The sequence below is a fragment of the Callionymus lyra genome, chromosome 13, assembly GCF_982586985.1.
Source record: "Callionymus lyra chromosome 13, fCalLyr1.hap1.1, whole genome shotgun sequence".
In the NCBI taxonomy this organism is placed as follows: Eukaryota; Metazoa; Chordata; class Actinopteri; order Syngnathiformes; family Callionymidae; genus Callionymus; species Callionymus lyra.
Genome location: NC_141830.1, coordinates 9,146,180 through 9,167,929, shown reverse-complemented (window position 1 = coordinate 9,167,929; position 21,750 = coordinate 9,146,180). Strand labels below are relative to the sequence as shown.

At 38.7% G+C, this 21,750-nt stretch overlaps 1 protein-coding gene across 15 annotated transcripts in view; it reads right to left on the bottom strand.

Moving 5' to 3' along the window:
• ubr5 (ubiquitin protein ligase E3 component n-recognin 5) overlaps nucleotides 1–20,477 on the bottom strand; it is a 29,497-nt gene extending 9,020 nt beyond the window's left edge. For 6 of the 15 annotated variants that reach the window (XM_087806444.1, XM_087806447.1, XM_087806450.1 and 3 more), the window contains exons 1-40: nucleotides 20,238–20,477; nucleotides 17,505–17,549; nucleotides 16,754–16,835; nucleotides 16,565–16,641; nucleotides 14,999–15,118; nucleotides 14,493–14,778; nucleotides 14,229–14,388; nucleotides 13,630–13,782; nucleotides 12,935–13,152; nucleotides 12,191–12,307; nucleotides 12,000–12,110; nucleotides 11,766–11,920; nucleotides 11,422–11,539; nucleotides 11,144–11,328; nucleotides 10,948–11,057; nucleotides 10,669–10,781; nucleotides 10,428–10,574; nucleotides 10,245–10,356; nucleotides 10,010–10,164; nucleotides 9,740–9,937; nucleotides 9,454–9,664; nucleotides 9,063–9,189; nucleotides 8,845–8,996; nucleotides 8,560–8,655; nucleotides 8,003–8,126; nucleotides 7,832–7,929; nucleotides 7,453–7,610; nucleotides 7,281–7,372; nucleotides 7,042–7,188; nucleotides 6,845–6,963; nucleotides 6,642–6,768; nucleotides 4,574–4,703; nucleotides 4,339–4,499; nucleotides 4,031–4,270; nucleotides 3,607–3,730; nucleotides 3,097–3,208; nucleotides 2,880–3,011; nucleotides 1,510–1,767; nucleotides 1,171–1,439; nucleotides 725–936 (exon numbers count right to left, since the gene is read on the bottom strand). In XM_087806444.1, coding sequence (XP_087662570.1) covers nucleotides 725–936; nucleotides 1,171–1,439; nucleotides 1,510–1,767; nucleotides 2,880–3,011; nucleotides 3,097–3,208; nucleotides 3,607–3,730; nucleotides 4,031–4,270; nucleotides 4,339–4,499; nucleotides 4,574–4,703; nucleotides 6,642–6,768; nucleotides 6,845–6,963; nucleotides 7,042–7,188; nucleotides 7,281–7,372; nucleotides 7,453–7,610; nucleotides 7,832–7,929; nucleotides 8,003–8,126; nucleotides 8,560–8,655; nucleotides 8,845–8,996; nucleotides 9,063–9,189; nucleotides 9,454–9,664; nucleotides 9,740–9,937; nucleotides 10,010–10,164; nucleotides 10,245–10,356; nucleotides 10,428–10,574; nucleotides 10,669–10,781; nucleotides 10,948–11,057; nucleotides 11,144–11,328; nucleotides 11,422–11,539; nucleotides 11,766–11,920; nucleotides 12,000–12,110; nucleotides 12,191–12,307; nucleotides 12,935–13,152; nucleotides 13,630–13,782; nucleotides 14,229–14,388; nucleotides 14,493–14,778; nucleotides 14,999–15,118; nucleotides 16,565–16,641; nucleotides 16,754–16,835; nucleotides 17,505–17,549; nucleotides 20,238–20,299 — 5,813 coding nt within the window. In that variant the 5' untranslated portion in view covers nucleotides 20,300–20,477. The remainder of the gene's footprint in view (nucleotides 1–724; nucleotides 937–1,170; nucleotides 1,440–1,509; nucleotides 1,768–2,879; nucleotides 3,012–3,096; nucleotides 3,209–3,606; nucleotides 3,731–4,030; nucleotides 4,271–4,338; nucleotides 4,500–4,573; nucleotides 4,704–6,641; nucleotides 6,769–6,844; nucleotides 6,964–7,041; nucleotides 7,189–7,280; nucleotides 7,373–7,452; nucleotides 7,611–7,831; nucleotides 7,930–8,002; nucleotides 8,127–8,559; nucleotides 8,656–8,844; nucleotides 8,997–9,062; nucleotides 9,190–9,453; nucleotides 9,665–9,739; nucleotides 9,938–10,009; nucleotides 10,165–10,244; nucleotides 10,357–10,427; nucleotides 10,575–10,668; nucleotides 10,782–10,947; nucleotides 11,058–11,143; nucleotides 11,329–11,421; nucleotides 11,540–11,765; nucleotides 11,921–11,999; nucleotides 12,111–12,190; nucleotides 12,308–12,934; nucleotides 13,153–13,629; nucleotides 13,783–14,228; nucleotides 14,389–14,492; nucleotides 14,779–14,998; nucleotides 15,119–16,564; nucleotides 16,642–16,753; nucleotides 16,836–17,504; nucleotides 17,550–20,237) is intronic. The other 9 variants (XM_087806446.1, XM_087806453.1, XM_087806458.1 and 6 more) reach the window with 5 other exon arrangements.
• Nucleotides 20,478–21,750: the final 1,273 nt, after the last annotated feature.

Genomic DNA, 21,750 nt, shown 5'->3' with positions numbered 1-21,750 from the left:
TGTGGTTGAGAAAAGCCATGTTAAATGATGCAGGTAAGCTAAGCTTATTCCAAATAAAGTAGTAAACAAAAACAACAGACGTCATTTTGCTGTAGTCAGAATATCGAATAGTTAAATTTTACATTTAAAATGTATAATGTATGTATTGAAACTTTTTAAGCACTGAATTTTCAAATAAATAATTCAATCATTTGTTTATTGAAACTTAAGTTACATTTGTCTTCATTTTTTTTAAAGTGAATCTTCAAAATTATTATTGTTTTACGCATTAGGTTTTATGTCCCAATTCTTTCTGAATGACATATTGTTTAATTCGTAGCCTTTTAAAGTACTGCCTGAAAGTTTGATCAACTAGATGTGTACCCTTTGTGTTTACTGGTGGCACCATCGGAATCAATATATAAAACTATGTGTAAAAAAAAAAAAAACATTTACTTTTTATAAAAATGTATATTTAATGTAAATTAAAGTAAAAATAAAAACATTAAATAAAAGTCTAAAATAAAAATTTGAATTTTATAATTATATTTTATAAAATTCAAAATGTTAAATTCAATCATTCTATATTCTGACGCACTGATATACTTCCAAATATATACAGTATATATACACATTTGTGATGAAGGGGCAGCAAGACCACATTTGTAATACTTGCTCCACGTCAGTTGTGAGCAAATATCTTTCACCATCTGTACTCTAATTAAATCCACATGAATTTCCTTACCTGCGGCCTTCCAATGTGCGGAGGCTTGCTTCCTCCCGAGCAGGCACGCGTTCCCTGCGTGCAGAGTGTTGAGAGGCGTGGAGAGGATGGCTTGGGTGTCCTGGGTCCCCAGCAGATGCTAGAGCTGAGCCATAACGCAGCTGAGCCTCGGTGGAATCCATGATTGACACCATCCAGTTCCACGTGGGAATGAGCTTTTCTTCCACAAAGTTCTGATTCCAAAACAAAATATAAATAGTATTAATAAAACTTTGTCTTGTACGGGTTCCTTAAGTTCTATGAAAGTAACCTTAAATAAAGATTAAAAAATAAATTAATAAATTAAACAATTTAATTGTTCAATAATTTTGATCTACGCGAGTTGTTCAAAAATGAATTATATTAAAGTTTTAATTTTTTGGACTCTTGCTATGCATCAGAGATCCCAAACTTGTTGCATTTCTTACCTGCAGGTTGACGGCATCTTGGTAGGTCAGCTTCACAGCAGAAGGATACTGCGAGTACACCAGGTGGTTGTACTTGGGGATCAGACTCATAAGATCCGAGATCTGTCGGATGACGATGCTGTAGGCTCGGGCGAGGCTGCTGGCAGAAGTCAGGTAGCTGCTGGAGTTGCTGGCCTCGAGGGCAGCGGCCGCAGCAGCGGCACTAGAGCTTATTGCACTCGAGCGTCGCAGGTTGGTGGGGTCGATGTATATCAGGCCTGTTGAGCTTGCTATAAATAAAATGGGGGAAAGTTAGTTTTAACCAGTAAGTCAGTGTTTTAATTTCTTAAGATTTCTTACCAGCAGGAGCCGAGGAGCTTGTGGGAGCACTTCCAGAGGCTCTTTGGCTTGGGGGGTTTCTGACAGCCCACTGCATGGAGCGAGGAGCCTGTGCAGCGCTGTTGGCATGTGACGCGCTGGTCGTTCTTTCCAAAGGTTCATCCAGCAAAAACGTCTCCTGGTCCACATCGTCACTCTGACTGCTGCTGCTGTCGGAGTCGCTGGAGTCGTTGGACTGGGAATCATCCTCTGAAAAGAAGGCGGGTACACTGCTGGCACCTTGAGGGCAAGAAGGGGAAGGACAATGAGGACTAGGTGATCAGACATTTTTCTTTATCTTGAGCAACACAGTCTCCTCAGCTGTACTCCGTCAGGAGTGCATGTTAATGATCACACAAAACAAGGCCAAACCAACATTGTAAAACAAAAATAATTCAAACAGCTAGAGCAGCAATGCTCCATATGTAAAAGTGGATACAGTGGTCCCTCGTCATAAACGCTGTCAAACTCCAGTGTTCTCAGGTTTTTTCGTACACACTACTACACATTTAATTACATTCTAGCCATTTGCCTTCGTTCACTCTGTTACAATCAGGTGATTCACTATAACCACAGAACTTTCACCTAACAAAACAATGGAGTCCAATGATGCCTTTCTACACAATGCTCTATTTATTGATGGCTGATTTACATTACAAAAGTGTAAAACTGTGTAAGAATGAGCAAAATGTTAAAGGTTTGGGAAGAAGGGATGCATTTTAAGGGTGAAAAAATTACATGAGAACATTACCCCACAATAAACGAGGGACCACTGTATAAAAACACAACTCTAAGAGAGAAATGCAGAAGATCAAACAATATCATCAGGAGCAAAGTTGAATAATAAAAGGGCATATCACTGCACAACCATGAAATAGATTAGTAGGTTAAGGTGGCATAAAAGAATGAGCAGGGACTGTCAGAATTGTTAAAAAGGACAGATGAAATGAAAGTGAAACGTGAGGAGGAACTTTGGAGCAGGAAAATGTGTATGCTTCTTGCAAATCCACTCTTGCCCTGGCATTTGTATATGCATTGAAGTAAAGAGGAGCTCATACCAAAAATAGGAAATGCCAAGGACACCCTACTGCCTGCAAATGAAATACATTTAGGTTTTCAGCCAGGAGCCATCAGCTCTCCAAACATAAGTCCCTATAAGCCAAGATGCTGACACAAAAAAAATCTTGAAGGAATTAGACGTAAAGAAAACAGGCCAAAGAGAGTGTGAGGTGCCTTGGAGGGCTGCCAAGAAAGTTGGCTGCACTTTAGTGAAAAAACTAAATCTGACAAGTTTAAAAATGAGCAGTTAGACATCCGATTGAAGATCCAACATCGACCCAAGTTTTACCCACCAGCTTCTGATCCGGCTGTGGCCGCTGTAACCACACTTCTGCGCCCGCTGGCGTTGTCTTGATTACTGTGGTTGCTCTCGCTGTCACTCTCCGTTTCAGCTGCAGCCAGAAGATCCAGCTCCATGTCACTTCCTAAAAAAGGTAACAGATAAAACACACCTGTCACTATTGATGACTTCATTTATGTGTAATGCGACTCTTCAGTTGCGCCACAAACCATCTTCGTCGTGCTCATCATGCTGCCCTTCTGCCTCTGCGTTTTCCTCTCCCTGCTCTTCTTGATCGTCATGATGGTCTTCCTCTCCGGCAACACCCTCCACAACCTCAACCTGAAATACCAGAATATCATTTGAAACTTCAATTTCTATGCATAATCCATTTTTATTTTGTTTGTGTAACATTGGTCCCTCGTCACATCGCATTTTGCCTATTTCTTTAAATATGGTTCTGCATATATAAATATATTTAAGAAAGCTACATTCAAGAATAGGAAGCTCCTCATCTTTGTTCACCGTTAAAAATACATGATTTATTTGAAAAGCATATAAACACCAACACCAAAGATATCTATTACCGTATTTATCTTACTTATGGTTCCAACAAAAGTGAACTCCCATGATGCCTTTCTACACACTGCTCAATTCATTGACTGCCAATTTACTCTACAATACTGCATGTCCATGTTGCCAATTCAAAAGTGATATAATTGAATGCAGATCACAATTACCTCTTCAACATCTGCTGACACGATATCATCCTGTTCTTCATCTCGGCCGCGGACCGGCTGTGACTGGCTGCTTCGACGGGGCTGGGGGTTCCTGATGATGTAAGAAGCAGCTGTCTGGCTGGAGCTAAAAGGCATTAAAAAATATATATTGGAGGATCGCAATCGAAATCGTTTGTTTCCAAATATCATCATCACCGACATCAGCTGCATTTGTCATGACAGATTAGGAAGGAGCAACACAAGTTACAACAGTACACGAGTTTACTTTAGTGAGGTTAGCATCCAAATTCAAAATGGATTAGTGGATTAGTGGATTTTTATTTTGTAAATGATTGATAAATGTTGGTGAAACATGGTTTAGATTCAGAAACTCAATCTCCAAATGGATTACTTTTCTCTTTATCAAATAACCATCTCTACTGACCTGCTGGACTGGTCAGGCGATGGTCTGGGGGGAAGTGGTTCCACAGAGAAAAGCTCTTCACTGCCCTGGACAGCATCAATGCTGGTGCTTGCCAGAGTAAAAGGGGCAGTGGGTCTCGCGATACCCATTCGCACAGGAACAATCAGTGACTCTGCCACGTTACACAACTCTTCGACAGCATACGGCAGGAGGGCTTGGAAAACACGCCGGCATTTACCAATCGGCTGAGGAATGAAGTTGCTGTAGGAGAAAAGTTATTTCACAAGTTAAATTATATTCCATTTCGTTGAAAGTATTGATGTTTTTACTTTTTCTTCTTGGATGAGGCCATCTCTACACTTAAGATGACAAACACTCTGGACACTGAGCGCAGAAATCTTCTAGTAACATTGATGACTTCTTCTCTCCGCCCAGGGGTGTACTTGTTCTGCAGCTCCTTCACCAGTGTGCCCAGTAGAGTATCTATAAACTGAAAATCGCACAAAGCCGAAATTAGCTCTACATTGATTTTACTGAACAACTATAGCCACACGCTGCACTCACAGTGATGTCAGGAGCACACTTGACAATGAGGCAGTGGGTAAAACAGTCAAGGCGAATGGTGCCACTCTGCTGATTCAAGTAGACCTGCTCTTCAGGCAGGAGGTGGGCGATTCTGCTGCTGGCACTAAGTCTGAGCAGAAACAAACAGAAATTTCAACAAATGTAATAATCCAATGATCCAGTTTATTGTAAGACATGCGTGAAAATGTTGTATGAGCACAATTTGTTTCTCCTTAACTAGGAACTTGTTTGTTCTTTTAGTGTTTTGCACAAGAACACATTTGAAATGACAGAATCTAAAAGGGAAAGGCCAGGGGCCTCATGTACCAAGAAGTTCGTAGATCTTCTACTAAATATGTCCGTAAACTGAAATCCAGAAGATTAAGCAGCACAAAAATATTCAGATGTATGAATCTGTGAGCGACAAGAATTTAGGCCCTTTTCCTTCGTACATCCCAATCAACCTAGAATTAATCGCAGACTTGTTCGTCACTGCCCTCATTTACATATTTAAATAATATTTAAATGAAGCAGCTGATTTTTCTCTCTGCGATCAGAAGAAACAATGAAAACATGAATGTAAACTGGTTAAACCGTTTATATCCGTTCATTTATACATTTCTGACATGGATCAGATACTTGCATTTAAATAGTGCAGACGGGCTCTGGTGTCAATGTTTATAACTTATATACACAGTAGCGGATTAAAATATTAATTATAAAATGATGGATGTTTTCTTAATAAATACAGATCATTAATTTGGTGAATGAGAACATAATAAGTTTAATAAGTTAACTCCTGTGCTGTTCTCAGTGTTATCTTGACCTTTAAAGTATATACTTTATTGAATATTGTTTTGATTGTTTAAGCGCTTTTCCAGAGCGCTATATAAATACAAATTACTTACTTACTGTGTGTTCATTTATGATCAATATTGATCGTTAATGTAACCCTTGTGTGAACATCTCAACATGGCCACTAGTCAAACCAGCCATTTCGGGGTATGCTGCCTACAGACCGTGCAGGAATTATGAACGTTGTACCGCTCCTTTCAGTGTTGATACATACGGACTTTAACGTGGAAAGGTTGCTTAGCACTTTTTTTGTGCGTAAAACCCCTTAGTACATGAGGCCCCAGGTGTTCTCTCTAAAATAAAATGCATCACTCCAAAAAACACAGTTTAGTGTGAAATGCAATGTGATAAAGTGTTGTAATGAACAACAAAATCTGCCAACGGATAATAAAAAATGTCTATTGTTCTATTGAAAAAGAAGTTCAATTAATATTTATGGCTGAATGTTCATTCATTCGTTTGTCACAGCCTTTTTTTCTTTTTTTACAATTTTTATTTCTGCTCAAGTTTAATTTGGAATATTGACAATATATATTGACGATATCATGGGGGCCAATTAAAAACTCCCCGCACAGCACCAAAGCAGCAGGAAGAATGACAGTAGTGATAATGATGGTTCCATTCCACAGCCCACTGAGCACAGCAGGGGATGGTAGGAAAAAAAAATGTCTAGCAAACATCCAGTTGACATTTGTTTACTTAAGGCAGTTCTAAGCTTGACAGAAAAGGAAACAAACAGCCATTATAATGGTTGTGCAGGATGTGGAAAGTGCATTATTCAGTTGAATTACATTAAAAGCTTCACATCCTGTTTGTGATCAACATTCAGGGATGCATTTTGTAAATATATTTACAAATATAATTTTTAAATGTTGTTTTAGGCATACGTCTCCCTGCATCTTATTCAGCATTTTCAATTTAATTTTTTTTTCTGCACTGGAGCTCTTATAATGTCCTATGATCAAGCTTGTTCTGCAAAAGTGTAATTATGCATGTAAACATACAACTACTAGTGTCTGAAAACCACATCATGTGAAAAAACAATGCCATGTTTTTATACTTTATACACTTTCATCTAGCAAAGAGAAATAAAAAAACAATTCAATGTAGTCCTTAAATGTTAAGGCACAGTATAATACTTTGAAGTGAATCACTGTAAAGTGACCTGGAAGTAACTGCAAAATATATTGTTTGAGCCCATTTAGATACTCACGGATCCTTATTCTCCTGAGAACCGAACATGATCATTGACTTGAGGGCATTCCAGTCGTGAAGGACCCTCTCCAGAGCCAGCTGAGCAAATCGTGGAGGCTCCAAGTCGTGGTCTGGCATGTCTGAATCTTAATGAGAAAAAAAACAAAAGTTATAAATTTTTTTAAACCTTGAGGGATGGGAAACTTCAGAGGTCAAACATACCTTCTGAATTAGCAGCCTTTCTATTTCGATCTTCTCTGATGCGAGGTGGCCGGTACTGACAATGTTCAACGCTTTGCCTTGCCACGGTTTGTACCAAAAACAGTAATATATGCTCCCCCCTACCATGAAAACAAAGATAGTTTTGTATCTTAGAAAACAGAATTCAGCAAAAATAACTGTATTAAAATAAAATGTACCTGCTGTTTGGTGTTGTGACCAAGTTGGTGGTGGTGAGTAACCTGTAGAGCAGGTCTAAACGTGCCGCTTTCTGGCCAGCAATTAGGGTTTTGCACTTGCACTTTTCCCAGCAGTCACAATACGCTGTCGGAGAAGTTCTCTTTAACCTGTGAGTGAAGGTGATGCATGAGAAATTCTTGTTTTATAACAAAATAAGCCTAAAGGATTTATGAGATAAATTAATTAAAATTCAACCTACTTGCAATCGTGTCCCTTGTGACACACTCTGGCACACTCTGTGCAGCAGCAAAGGGACTCCAGTAAACCACACGTCCGGCACTCAAAGATGTCCTGAAAACATGTCGATTAAGATCATCACCCAAAACTGACCAGGAATTAAAAGTTTATGTCAGTGTGATTGCAAACCAGACCTGGTTAATGTGCTCAGCTCCAGTCCAGGTAAAACTGCAGGTGTCATTGCAGCAGAGGACGTAGAGAGGAGAATCATCTGGGTTGGTGCCTTGGGGGCAGATCATTTCCATGAACACAGAATCTGTATCCTCCTTTTCAGCTTGCCCTGGATCTCCTGCTGTCATTTCAAGTTTGTGGCACAAAAGAAACCCACATTATAGACATTTTGTTATTAAAACAGCATTCAATTCGTACAAAGATTTTTGTAAGCATCATGTGAATTTAACCTAAATAAGACATTTTAAATTCTTGATGAGACTTCTTTAAAATAGCTGTCACTTTTGCCATAAAAAGTAAAAACACAATTTAAAAGGTCAATTATGACCGCTGTGGATTTACCTTTGGCTATTTTCTGAGCAGCCTCCAGCACAGTGATGGCGGCAGGGTAAGCTCGACCACTGACCGCCAGCATGAAAGGAGTCATTCCACGCGCATCCCTATGACAAAATTGACAATTAAATAGAAGAAAAATATGTATAGCAAATGGGTGAAATTGAGAAATGGGCATACTTGGCCGACAGCAGCTCTCGTAAATGTGGCCTCAGAAGTACACTGTCGCACATCAGTTTCAGGATTAGATGGGCGTTGGCCTTACGATCTTTTGATTCGACAATGGATGGCTCTGTGGATGGCCCTGTGTGAGTAAAGAATTGAGAAAATGTGTAAAAATATTGAAACAGAAAAACGAAATAACATGCAAGTGACATGCAAATTTTGGTAACTACTAATTCAGCTTTATATTTGTCCTTAAATCTGTTGCAGGTCCCACTTGTTCCTCAGCACATTAAAATGAACCTAATACACTAACTTTCAATGACATTTTATCGGAAAAACTCCTATCCTACATTTACAAAGTGGATCGCTTGATAATACGGACTGACACTGAAAAATACTCATGTATAAATGATCATGTTTGTCAACATCTAAAGTAAACAATAATCAGCTTGTTTAGAGGCTGCTGATTTTACAAAGAGCTCAAAATAATTGTTGCACTAATTCTACATTTTCCTTTACTAGAGCAGTCTGTCCTTAAGACCATTCATTTCTTAGTATAAAGCTATTGTGACCTGGTATAGTGGAGGTACTGGGTCCCTGGCTGGTCCCGGTAGAAGCAGTCGTGAGGGAACCCACGGCAGGTGCAAGTAAGAAGTCAATATCACCATCTGTCAAAGAAATTGAAATGTAGGCTTCAGTTCCCTTTTTTTTATAATTATTACAATTTTCTTTAATTTTAGCAATACGCATAAACATTTAAAAAAAAAACAAAAAAACAACTACATTTTGGTTTCAATTAGTTTAAGAAATTGGTGAAGAAAAAAATCTGATATAAAAAAAGTGAGTGTTTTTCGCACCAGGGTCCATGGGTGGGGGATCCGGGACCCAACTAGGAGGTGCGATGGGTGGCGACACAGGGTCCTGGTGATCATTTGATGACGGGCCGGACTCATGACGTCCCAGACCAGCAGCTCTGAGGGAACGCCGCATCATTTCTCTCAAACGCAACCTAAGAGAAGAACAAAATCATTTCAATACCGTCTCAAATGTGTTACAAGGCAGACATCTTCAATACCCTCTGCTGCTAGATGAGCCGGTCCTATTCCCAGAACTGTTGCTTGAAACAACAGAGATTGCATTAGCAATTGCCTCCACAGCTGACAGGCGCTCTGCGAATGTGTTTCTTTCAGACCTTTCAGCTTCTGAAATGAACAAATAGATGATAAGGAATAGTGCTAAAGAATAAAATGTAAAATAGATTGAGCATACATTTCATAAAGACTTTAGTAAAATATAAAACATTTTGCCATCTCATTGGGAGGGGTTTTCAGAATGGCATTTTGAAATTGTATTTATATTAATGGTCAATATAAGTCAGTTCATAGCACAGCCATCTTTTACATTATGTGATAAGATTTCAATCTAACCATGCATGACTAAAAAAACATTTTTAACCACTTATTTACCTTCTTCCTCTTTGGTTTCCTTGTTGCTGACAGGAAAGCAAACCGAGACAGCAGCATGGAGTATGTTGCGGTTTCCATCACAACGGTGACCAAGAAGTGCTTCCAGATCTTGACTGCCCTGATCCAGCAGAAGAGCCTGCTCCAGGTTTACCAAATATTGTCGACACGTTTCATAGTCGCAACGCAGAACATGCTGCATCAGTGTTTGTTTCTGGGAGAGACGTAGAGGTTTTTGATGGGTTAAAGATTTTCTTTACAACATAAAATAACATATTTCCTCAATTACCTCAACAGCCATGATAATAATAGCAGCTTTCTTTTTAATAGTCGAGTTTGAGGGTAGGTTGGAAAGAGAGTGAACCCCCATCCCCAAGCTATTTATTGGTGGAAGATCCAGCCAATCTGGATCCCGTATTCCACCCATGCAGTCTTTGGCCATTGGATAAATTGTGCCATTTCCGTCTCTGAGGATAATAGGGGATTCCTAAAGGCAAAGAAACATTCAAAGACATGTTCAAAATGAAGCATAAATGTGCCATGCTGTAGATATTCCCACCTGCCCAGCAGTGAAAATGGCCACATTGCGTTCACTTTGTCCCAGAAAAGCCATGTTACTAGTAGGAAAGTTGTTTTCCTGCTCAGCTTTGCCAGTAGCCAGGTCAAAGATGCAGTACCGTACCCAGTTACCAGTTTTAAGCACTGAATGGACTCCTGAGACAAAAAAGATAACAGGGTTTTCATTCTGGAACATCACAGACATGTATAAATCACGATGGAAAACATTTCCAGACCTTTGGAGTCAACATTCACGGCTAGAATCTCTGCCTTCTCTGGAATACAGAGCTTTTTAGGCGTTCGTTGGAAACAATCAGGAACTTTGGGTGTTCCACCCGTTTTGACCACCTGTAATTAAAAGATATTTAATTATTAATTAAATCTCACGGCAAATGTAATCATGCAATTGATGTTTATACCTGCAGCTCATCTATTCTGAGCAGTCTACAGTCCTGTAACAGTGACGATGGATCTGGATCGGTGGGAGCAACTGTGCTTTGATTTGTCATGCTGCTCGATGTTCCTGGAAACTTCACAGCCACATAAGCTCCGTCCACTTTAAGAACCTTGAAGGACAGATCCATTTTCACAACAATGTTTAAGTGTGCAAAAGCTAAATTTAAAGTATACTTTTGCCCTACAGGTCTACTTTGGACCCACCTTTCCAACGGGGACATTTTTAACATCCTCCACAAACACCACTTCCCGGAGAGGCCACTGTTCTTCATTCACCTTCTCCTCCTCCTTGGGTGCTGGAGTTGAGCGCCTCCGCTCTGAAAATGAAGTACAAATATGAGTTTTTAATGACAAAGGAAGATGAATGTAAAATTTAAAAAAAATAATTTAGAGGTTAATGAACATTTAAATTTAATTATAATGGAGAAATGCCTAACAGCCAAGATTTGAATGAAAGATAAGATTAAAACAGAGTGAACATACTGTATGGTAGAGAGGCACTGCTAGCAATGGAGGACGTATCACTACAGGTAGAGGCTGGGGAAGGTGGAGGTCCCATTTCAGTCTTTACCAGCTCCGGTTTGCTTTCCAACCTGAAAATGCAAAACAAAAAAACAAAAAAATATTTGTTTATTGTTGAACTTTCATTCTGACATGATGATATTAAAAAGTTTCTGACTTGATTTCCTGTGTCTTAGTGGTTTTCTCCATGCTCTTGAGGCTCTCTGGCGAGCGCAGCTGGAACCTGCAGCTGTCATTCATATTCCATACCGACTCCAGCAGGACACCTACTTTGGGAATTCCAGCATTGACAGAAAAGGCCACTGCGCCAGCATGGTAAAGGGGGTTATTCCTCAAACACACCTGAAAAGAAAACAAGTAAAAAGAATAGAAAAAAATTAATAAACATACATTTCCAACTAATGCATGAGTTATTCCATTTTAAATATATATTACTTGTGTTCCCACTGTGATGTTCGGTATTGAGGAAATACCAGCACTGGACTTTGGCTTCTTATTCTTGGCTCTGGCCTTTTCAAGCATCTTCTTCCGTTGACTAAAAGGCACTACACCCCTGGAGAAATCAGCAAGAAAATCATCGGGATTAAAAAGTTATGCCATACCATTTTCAGTTAAAGAAACATCGCATCTCTGAAGACTAGAGTAAGCAAGGATTAATGCACTTTTATAATTAAAGGCAAAAATAATAATGCTTAAATTGAAAAAGTATAGAAACTTTTCAGTGTCAGATCATGAGAACAGAAATACTTGCTGCTTTATTTAAAAATGTTAGCACTCACCACCAGTAGAGGCTGTTCTCCAGCTGGGCACATGTGTAGAGAGCACAGCAGTGCAATGAGACCATTCGTTCACCCTGAAGCTCTGGAAAAGACTGTGCGCTGTGCTCCAGTTTTGATGCCACAGAACTCAGTGTGTCGTCCACCCAGGTAGCCACCTTTGTGATCATGAATTTAGATTAGCCAACAACAAACAAAGCATGAGGTGAAAAGAAAATGCTCGGATATTTGAATCACCTTATTGCTCTCTGTTGCTACAGTAGCTCTGATATTGTTGGCGGACAACAACGTAATCCGCTCATTGGCCAGACCCAAGAAGGACACACGTGGATGATGAAAAGAGGGATTCTACCGATGAAATTAAAGAGAAGCAATATTAGAAAAACCTAAAAACCTTTCAATTAAATTATTTGGGTACATTTATTTACCTGAGCATTCCTGTAAGGTTCTGGTTCACTCCACTTCCACTGATAGAGCTCGCCTTTAGAGCTTATCGCAACGAGTTCAGAAAACATGGCCCCGATGCTGACAAACTTCACTCCATCCTGTCAAAGATTGCAATAAAAAGGCATCGTAAAAACTTAAATGAAATAAAAATCATTCTATTAAACACATTCTGCAAGAACAAAGAAGATTTTTCCCTTAATGTGCAAATAAAACAAAAACAGACTTTCTACACAGTGACATCAGCCGAGCTTTTCCAACTTGTTAAACCCATCTTGTTACAGAGCTGTTGCTCTACATTTGACACGTTTCTTCAAATAAACGCATCTCCTCAAAAGCTTAGCTCTTAAAAACAATATGGTTGAAAGAGAAATAAAAGCTTCTTTGTCTCCATTGAGAAGGAACAGAATGAACATCAGAAAGGAAATTAGTAACTATTCTTGTTTTTCGAATGTTTTGCTTAAAATCAAGATTACACATGACATGTATTTTCATACATCATATTAGTAAAAGATAATGTTAATAACTTAAATAATAGCAAGAGACCTTTATGTCAATTATTTAACAGTATAATTAAATTGTTAACAACTATCCCAATTATGGTTATTTTGTGAACATACTTCAGTGGTTGTGATGGCAATATTGTTCATAATAATTAATCTTACTGTTATCAAGATGGTAAATATAGATATAATACAGTAAACGATGAAAAAAAAAAATGTACAGACCTTCTCCGGCCACCACTGGAGCTCCTCTCCCAGGGAAACAGGACTCTGAACTGGGATGGTCTTTTTGTCCAAACTGGGCTCCCCCTCGCGACTGGTAGAACCGCGCTCAGTCTCAAACTGTATCGAGGCGCCATCCAGCCAGCGGCGCTCACGCAACCTCAATACAGACTCGCGTTCACGCAACAGCTCTGAGTCACGCTCTAAGGGAAGAAGGAGAACTGGTATGCAATAAGGTCACACCAGTGGGATAGAAATAAGCCAATCTCTGGGAAAGCCCCTTTAACTTACAAATAACTAATAAAGAATAAATGTATGCAAGTTAGCAAGTGAGTGATATGTGTATGCATATGTACTGATTTTATTGCATAGTTGTGATAGAAGCGGCTTTCGATCAAGATAAAAAGCAGGCATGCAGGCTCAAGGAATAATCTGGACCTTCTTGATCAGGTCATGTCGAGACAGGTGAGCCTAACGGGCCTTTCTCAGAGAGCTCCCAGTAAATAACAGGACAATGCGACAGATGACAAAGACATTTACAAACGGGAAGAGGTCACCAGTTACGCTTGGATATTTCAGATCAATTACAGAGCAGTTTAAAACTTTGGTGCTTTTACAATTACCCTTTCACAATTTATTTTAAGAGGTCCCATAAAAGTTGTAGGTTTCACCGGCTTAACAATGAACAAGTAAGTTACCTCTGGAGGATCCGAGCCGTGACAGCGAGGAGCGTCTGAAAGAGGGGTATCCAAAGTAGCCAATGTCCTCAGAGAACATGGCGTCTGCATCAATGATGACACTTGGATGGGCCGAGTGAATGTCTGCATCCAACAAGGACATCAGATCCTCTGCTTGGGAAGAAAGAATATATACGCAAGATAAATAAAAACATATGTGAATAAAGTACATTTTTATTTGACATTACTATGTACAGTCATGATCAAACAATTTCCCAGAGGAGACCTCCAGAGCGATCAATACATTTTATCCATCCATCCATCCATCCATCCAAAGAATAATGACTAAAATTATTAATTTTTGCAGGATTAACAAGTTTTATCCGTGTGGCAATATGACTTTAGCGCAACAGTGTAGAGCAATTATCTTGGCGTGTTTTCTGACCCGACTGCGCATTCTAAGACAATAAACTACAACAATTGTCTTGTGGTTATCAGTGCCACTCAAATCTTTGAACAATCTCAAAAAAGAGTGGTCAAAGGAATTAGACATCTTGTAAGAATAAGTTGAAATACATTTTTGAAAATGCACTCATTTCACCATGTTCTTTATGACAAACCTCCAGGCAGGTAGGACTCGCTGGCTGTGTCGTCACCATCATCTCCATCCTCATCATCTCTGCTAAGCAAATTGTTGACAGCTAGGTTGACGTCCAAATTGGTTCTCTGAAGCTCCCGAATAATCACACTCCTAGATTTTCCCTGAAGGACCACTTGAGCCTGGGGGAAAAAAGTGATGCATTTATTTTTGTGAAAATAAGGGTGCTGGGGCTAATTAAAAGACATGATTCAAAAGGGCCTGCACAAGAGAGAGACGTTAATACCTGAGAAATCAGCTCTTCGGGGATCACAGATGCAGGTATAACCGGTTGAGGCTGGCTGCCAAGGAGGCCTGAGCCTCGATCCCGCCCAGTGCGGATAACCCTGGTCTGTCGGCGAGAATCCCGGGCTGCAGTAGAAGACCTTCCAGATGTGCCCCCGCTACCACTGCCTCCGCCGCCACCACCACTGTTTCCACCCCCACCGCTGCCACCTCCAGTAGCACCACTCCCAGCAGCATTTCCACTTCCACCACCGCTGCCTCCATTAACTCCAGAGCTCCAGCGACTTCTGCACCACAGAGCAGAAGACCAGAGTAAGACACAATCACCAAGAGCACCAGCCGACACAACACGTTTGCAGAGTGATCCATTAGTCTCTGATGTTGGAGCAGATGGCCTCGTCCCTGCATCACACTAGCAGGCATGCATTCATTTGTAAACACATTTTTGTGTCCTCAACACAAGGACACTTTACTGGACATTTTGTCGTCAACCCTGCCACAACTTACCCAAGAGTGTTGCCTGCAAGTCTGCCCAGAGTGTCAGAACCAGACAGGAACCAGGGTGGGTCACTGGTCCTGCCTGGCCTTGAGCTTCTTCCTGTCCCTGAACCACTGCTCAACTTTGAACTGGAAACAAAAGATGGATGGTCAGTTACAAACCTAAACAGGTTTCCCCATAAAAGGATCAAACTTTTTTCAGTGCATTTTCAGGACAGGAAGAGAGACCAATACTGGCCAAGGTTAGGTGGGGAAGTAAGTTAGATCACACATTAATTTTCTTCGTGCAAGAGGTTACTAGCATGGCAACACCCTTGGGAATCAGAATTGACCCTGGCGGTACAGGGTATGCAACTGCTTTTTCTTATCAAAATGTTTTAAACAAAGCTTGACAAAAAAAAAAAATTATGATTTGTTTTGAACAAAGGTAAAAGACATTATTTTAAACCACTTGTCCCTTGAAAAAGAAAGAAAGAAAATACTTTCTTAAACCACCACCTTCTGTTTACAGAGGGCCATTAAATGGTGTCTTAAAGGGAGCCTCATTAAACAACTCAAGTTTCATCCAGATCCTGTGACTTAATGCAGCAACAAAAAGCCCTACACAAAGCTATTTTACTGGCTAGAAAATTAATTGACTGTCAGTGAATCATACACCAAAATATGCACTTGGATGCAGAAGAAGGGCCCAATTAAAACAACAACTAATTACCCAGTCTGAAAACTAACTGAACTAAGTGCACAACATAATACACACATTGCAGTATACCAATAGGTCAACATGTGAAAGGTAACCGATTGTTAGCGGACGGAAAATTGTGCCATCTTCAATAATGTTAACCATTATTCACCATGTCAATGAAACTATTCACAAAGGGCTTTATATATCCTCGGTATACAACATTTCCAAGTTGGGAATAAACGTCATCAATAAAAAAAAGAAAATGTACGACACAGTGCGTTATTGGAGCAAAAACACACGCACAACTATGAAACACCTTATGCTCCACTTTTGTATTTACGCACCCAGGCAGAAATAATTGTTTGTTTTCTCAATGAAATAATAAGAATCAAGCCTCAAATTCAAGAAGTAATGTCTGGTTTGTGGTCTTCTTGACCACTCAAATATGGAACAAATCTTTAATTATGTCCCTACTCTGAATGCTGTTACAAATCTTTATATTTTTAATCATTTGTTTAGATCCATTCTAGAAATGTACGTCATGTCAATTTACTGAACCCAGACTGTTCTATAATAGTAAACAGGCTTTGAATTAACCTTCTAATTTACTCTTTAGCCACACCGGATAAGGCTGCTACAGCGGTCCACTAAACAGGGGCTCGAATTTCATCAGTACACAGCATAAAGTAGTAAGGATTATTTATGATTAAAGTGTTATGAAATTGAATATAGAATATAACAATTGACTGATTTATATATTGTTCAACAAAGAGCCGATTCAAAAGTATCTTAGGCCATCAATCCGTGTCTTTTTTTTTTTTTTTTACACCATGAACTAGATGATCAGTTATCCAACTCATTTTCTGGGAGACATTCCATCAGGAGTAGCTCACCCATCGTTTCCATCCGGTTTGCTGAGCTCCAGGCGATCCGGCTGGACAGCAAAGCTGATTCTGCACACACGGCCATCCTAAAAGTGAAATTTGATCAAATTAATCATTGAAAACGTCAGAGTTGGTGCACATAAAGTTTAAATATATAGCTGGAATTTGGATGGCAAACCAAATGAAAAGCAAAGGTACCTCAAGGAGAAATCCAGCATGATTTGGACCAACAACACACTGTTTTAAGGTGGTTTGCTCCAGGAGACTGAGGTGTGGATGACTGAGTTGAAGAGAGAAGGAAATATGTTAACATTTAAAGATCTTATGCATTTAAAAAAAAAGAATTTATTCAGAAAATGTCCCAGAGGCAACAAACCAAAAACCAATTTCAACTGGCATCAATGCCTTTTCAGAAAACAAACAGCATTCTTTGCACTGGCATAAAGCAATAGTTCAGAACGTTCGGTGCAATTCTACTAGTACTTTGGGAAGGAAACAGTCTTTAAGTGCAAATAAAGGTGTGGTGGAATGCCAACCACAAATTATTGAAGTCAGGTTAACAGCAGAACAATGTTAATTCAACAAGAAATTCTACAGCTTTGTTCAAATATGCAAAAGAAGTGCTCACTTAAACAAAGATAAAAAGGTAAAATGTAGGCAAAACAATGAACTGATATGACATGGTGGACTCTTAAAATATTTTGTCATTATACATTATAATTGAACAATCGGCTTTTGTTATTTTCATTGTCATTTGACTTCTGCCTCTGGCCCCCTAGTGTTTGAGTTGCTTTCACCACCTTACAAAACCTGTCACACATTCTTTTAAAAAATGGAAACTATTAAGCCACGAATAGAAAAAAAGCAGAAAGCCATTGCTTTCTCAATCATACAGCCTCTCAGCATCATGTGTGGCGCTTCACCTCAGGCTTCCATATGACAGACTCACCTGTTGCAGCTGTATTTATTGAGTTTTTCTGACACTTCACGAAGCCTGTAAGATAAAAACAAAAATTATCAGTTGAATTTTAAACTTGTGTTCGAATTAATGGATTCAGGCATTTTTAAAATGCAATCGACTAGTGTCATAACTTTCTTTAAATTCCCTTCCCCCATTTCTACTCTAACAGTCTCTAAACTTAAGTTTAAATTTCTTGCAATTGGAGACAGACTGAATAATGCAACATTCTGCTCACACATAAAAACATGACACAAGTGTATTTTTCCCAGGCAGTGGGCTTGAATAGGGGTGTAGAGTGAGTTCAAGTATCTTTAGAAAAGTATCAAGAAAAGCTCCTTTATCTGGCGAAACTTCTTTTTTTTTTTTATAAAAGTGAATTTCCAAAGGCTTGACTATTATCAGATGGGAAATTGTTCGAGATGTACGTTAAATTCTTTTTAACATCAGAGCATAATGCTTAAAAAATAATAATAACAATGTGAAAGATGTTGGAAATAGTTATATTAGGTTTATAAATCATGAGATGAATTGTATCTACTCTTGCACGTGGAAAACAAGCCCATGCCAATATTTGCATGTTTATGCACAGACAAAGATCAGAATATTCTATGTGAATCTAAATAACTCCAAGCACACGTAAGGTGAGAGATAGATGGCATAAAATAAATTTTGAGTAGAACAAACAAGCAGCACACACAAAAGGAGATCATTGTACAGAAAAGCTCAACTGCATTTACAAAGTTCTTAGATTTATATTCCATGCGTTTTTGCTAGACAAACATTTTAAATGTTCTTTTTTTACCCAAGCACAGCGATTTAGGCTGCTTGCACTTTTTCTACCAAACAAATGAACATGCTGTGCCGGTCAAAATGTTTACAACCCCCTAAATTGAATAGTTTGCTTCAAAAAGGTTTGACAAAGAAATATGAGTTGATTAATTTCAACCAATTAATGACCCAGTCAAAAGTCATCATTTGAACATTTGTTCCTTACATTATACTTTGTGCAATTGAATAACACACCATTCCTTCAGGAGGAAGAGTCTCTACTCAAAATATAAGCAAAGCCTGAGTGTGTTTGTCTCGGCAGGCTGGCGACCTGTTCCAAGGTTTCTGTGTCTCTCACCCGGAGGGATAGGTTTTAACTTTCTTTTAGTATGAGTCTTTATTGTCATTATACAGAATTAAAAATGAAATTGTATAGGACTTGTACATTTCAAAGAACAGACACAAAACACAAAGAAAGAAAATGTTATGTTATTGTGTTACAACTTGACCAATTTCCAGATTCAACTAGATAAAAATTACTTCACACAAAAGAGTTGTCAATATACTTGTGGAAAAAAGGATCTTCAATTGGATCCATTGCTCAGTCATACACTTCTTATTCTCTTTGACAGATATATATAAAGCCCATCATGTTTGGTAGATTTAGTATTTTTAATTAGACAGAGCTCAGTTGAATTATAAAACATATAATTGATTGTAATGAATTATATAATATAGAAAAAGCAAACGAAAAGCAAAAGATTCTAGTCTGAGATGAATGCGATTATACATGATTGTTTTGTTCCTTTATTTACTTTGAACCATTATTAACAGTGATTTAAATAACAGTAACATTTCCTTCATCGAATAAGAAATTATGCAAAACACAATTACCACAAAGGAACTTTGTGTAATACACAGATATTCGTCTACTCATTTCTTCAAGTACTGTTTTTTGAGTGACGGTTTTAGTGAGGTACTTTGCATTAAAGGTTGGTAGTTTGATACCAGGTTTCCCCAAGTAATGGGTGAATATGACCTTGACCATTATTAAATCAGTAATCTTTTGTTTTTCTTATTGTGACATTTTTCTTAAACGAAAAAAAAGGGATCTTCAGTAGACACTCACGGGCCTTGTGATGAAATGTGAATCATATGATCGATTCCACCTAGTTTGTAGTTGAGCAGGACGTCAGCTTTTTAATGAAATTCCATATGAGCCAGTGTGTGTGTGTGTATATATATGTTTGTTTTAGTCGAATACAAATTATATTAGTTGGCGAAACTGTGGAACCTAAGCGTCTCAAGATTCATAACACTTTCCGCATATTTCAGAGTCAATAACAGGATTAATGTGGATACAATTGAGGTTTATCTGCATCACTGCAAATATTTGCTTACATGACAAATAGTATATCGCCTCGGCGAGCGAAAAGAACCCATGAAACAGAAAACTCACTAGTTATATTAAAGGAGAAAGAAGAAGGAAAAACGAAAATATGATGTATTTATAGCTTAGTCGGGAGCGTGGTGTAGCCATTAGCATTAGCTTTTAGCAATCAATTAGCCGAGGTTAGCAGCTTCATTGATGCCGATTTTAAGCGACAGAGTCCGTGGAAAACAATGTAAAACGGAAAATGTGATGTTTTAATAGACGGGGTTTGATTCTAAATACAAACGTGCGGTTAAACGGCAGTTTTTTCCCTCTCTTTACCCCATCCCCCAACCCGCATTGTCTATCTCAACTTTGAGTGTTTAGGTAGCATCGAGCTAACAAGGACTGTCCAAGATGCCGGGCCTCATTTCAACCCCAGCGGGAGCGTTACGAGCTTTTAACGCGGATTTGAGCCCGTGACACCGACCACGTCCCCCTTAAAGTGAGCCCTCCGCGTCGTCTATCACGACTCGGGCGGCAGTTGCGAGTATTTATCTTCCATTTCAAAAACAAAATACCTGTCATTGAGCTGGTCCTCGGTCCCGGGCAACGGGTGAACCACGAAGTGTATAGATGTCATTGAGTCAGTCCAAGATCACCACAGGGCGCGCGAAATGATTTGGAATAGTTTTTCTTGTCTGTATCTGTCCCTGGGCAGATTCATAGGAATAAATTTGATAGCGAAAATGCGAGCGAGTTCCGATCCCAGCCTCCTCACCCACATGCCGCCATCTTAACTCTAGCAGCCTTCTTGTGTGTTGATTTGGGTGCGCGTGTACTCCCTCTGCTGGCTGGGCTAATAAACTGCAACTTGCGATCTGTCAAAAGATTACAACGTTTTTTTAACGGACGCTGTCTTTTGGGACAGAATATATAAAGAGAAATACACATTTTAAAATGATATTCAATAAATCGTTAAGTGTCCAAACAATTAAAAAGCACACACATGTAGATAGTCCACACATAAAATAAAACATAAATAAAGCTTTTTCTATTTTCTATTTCTATTCATAAATAGGTATAAAAGAATAGAAAACTATATACATGACTGAAATGTCAAAAATGTTGAAAGGCGTATCAGGTGCATTTTTTAAATCTCGTCTTAAAACACACTTTTATTCCCTGGCTTTTAGCACAGCACTGAGAGCTGTTTAGTGCCTTTAACTTGTTTTACTTCTTTTCTTTTAAATTATATTGTATTATCTTGGTGTTTTTAACTGCGCCTGTTTTAGTGACACTTTTGTGTTCTTGTACAGCACTTTGTATCAACTGCTGTTGTTTTTAAAGCGCTTTATAAATAAAGTTGAGTTGAGTTGAGAGTTCAGTCTGTGAATTAAGGCATTAAATAACAGGGGTGTGTATTGACAAGAATATGGCGATACGATACATATCACAGGGTCAACTGTGGGATATATTGAGATACTGTAGTAACGAGGATATAAGTAGTATTGTCCATGTACTTGACTCTTGTGTTGCAGAATTTATAGACCACATGACTCTTGAAGAAGTCATAACAGCTTTCATTTGTTTTGAGACCAAAATATGTCCAAACATCAGCTTTAAAAGCTGCTTACTTCTGCTGTATCCTCTTGTCCTCAGTCTTGCCAGTATGTTGCTGTATTTCATTGTTGCTTAAGCTGTGAATGGTCGTAATGACCGCTGCCATCTAGCGGCCGGTGGTATAATTACAACAAAAAGAACTGCAGGAATATTTGCATGTTAATTGTTGATGATTTTACAAACATTTTATTGAAATATAAACAATTAAATAACTACGGTAAAACATGACATGAGACTTGCAATTCAGAAATGTATATACATTTAAAAAATATATGTTATATTTTATATATATAAACAATTTCCCAAAGGAGACCTCCTGAGGGATCAATAAAGTTTTACCTTACCTTACCTTAAGTAAGTAAGTAAGTAATATTTATTTATATAGCGCTTTTCCAGACCAGGGTCACAAAGCGCTTAAACAAACAAAACAATACTCAAAAAAAAGTATATACACTTTAAAGATCAAGATAA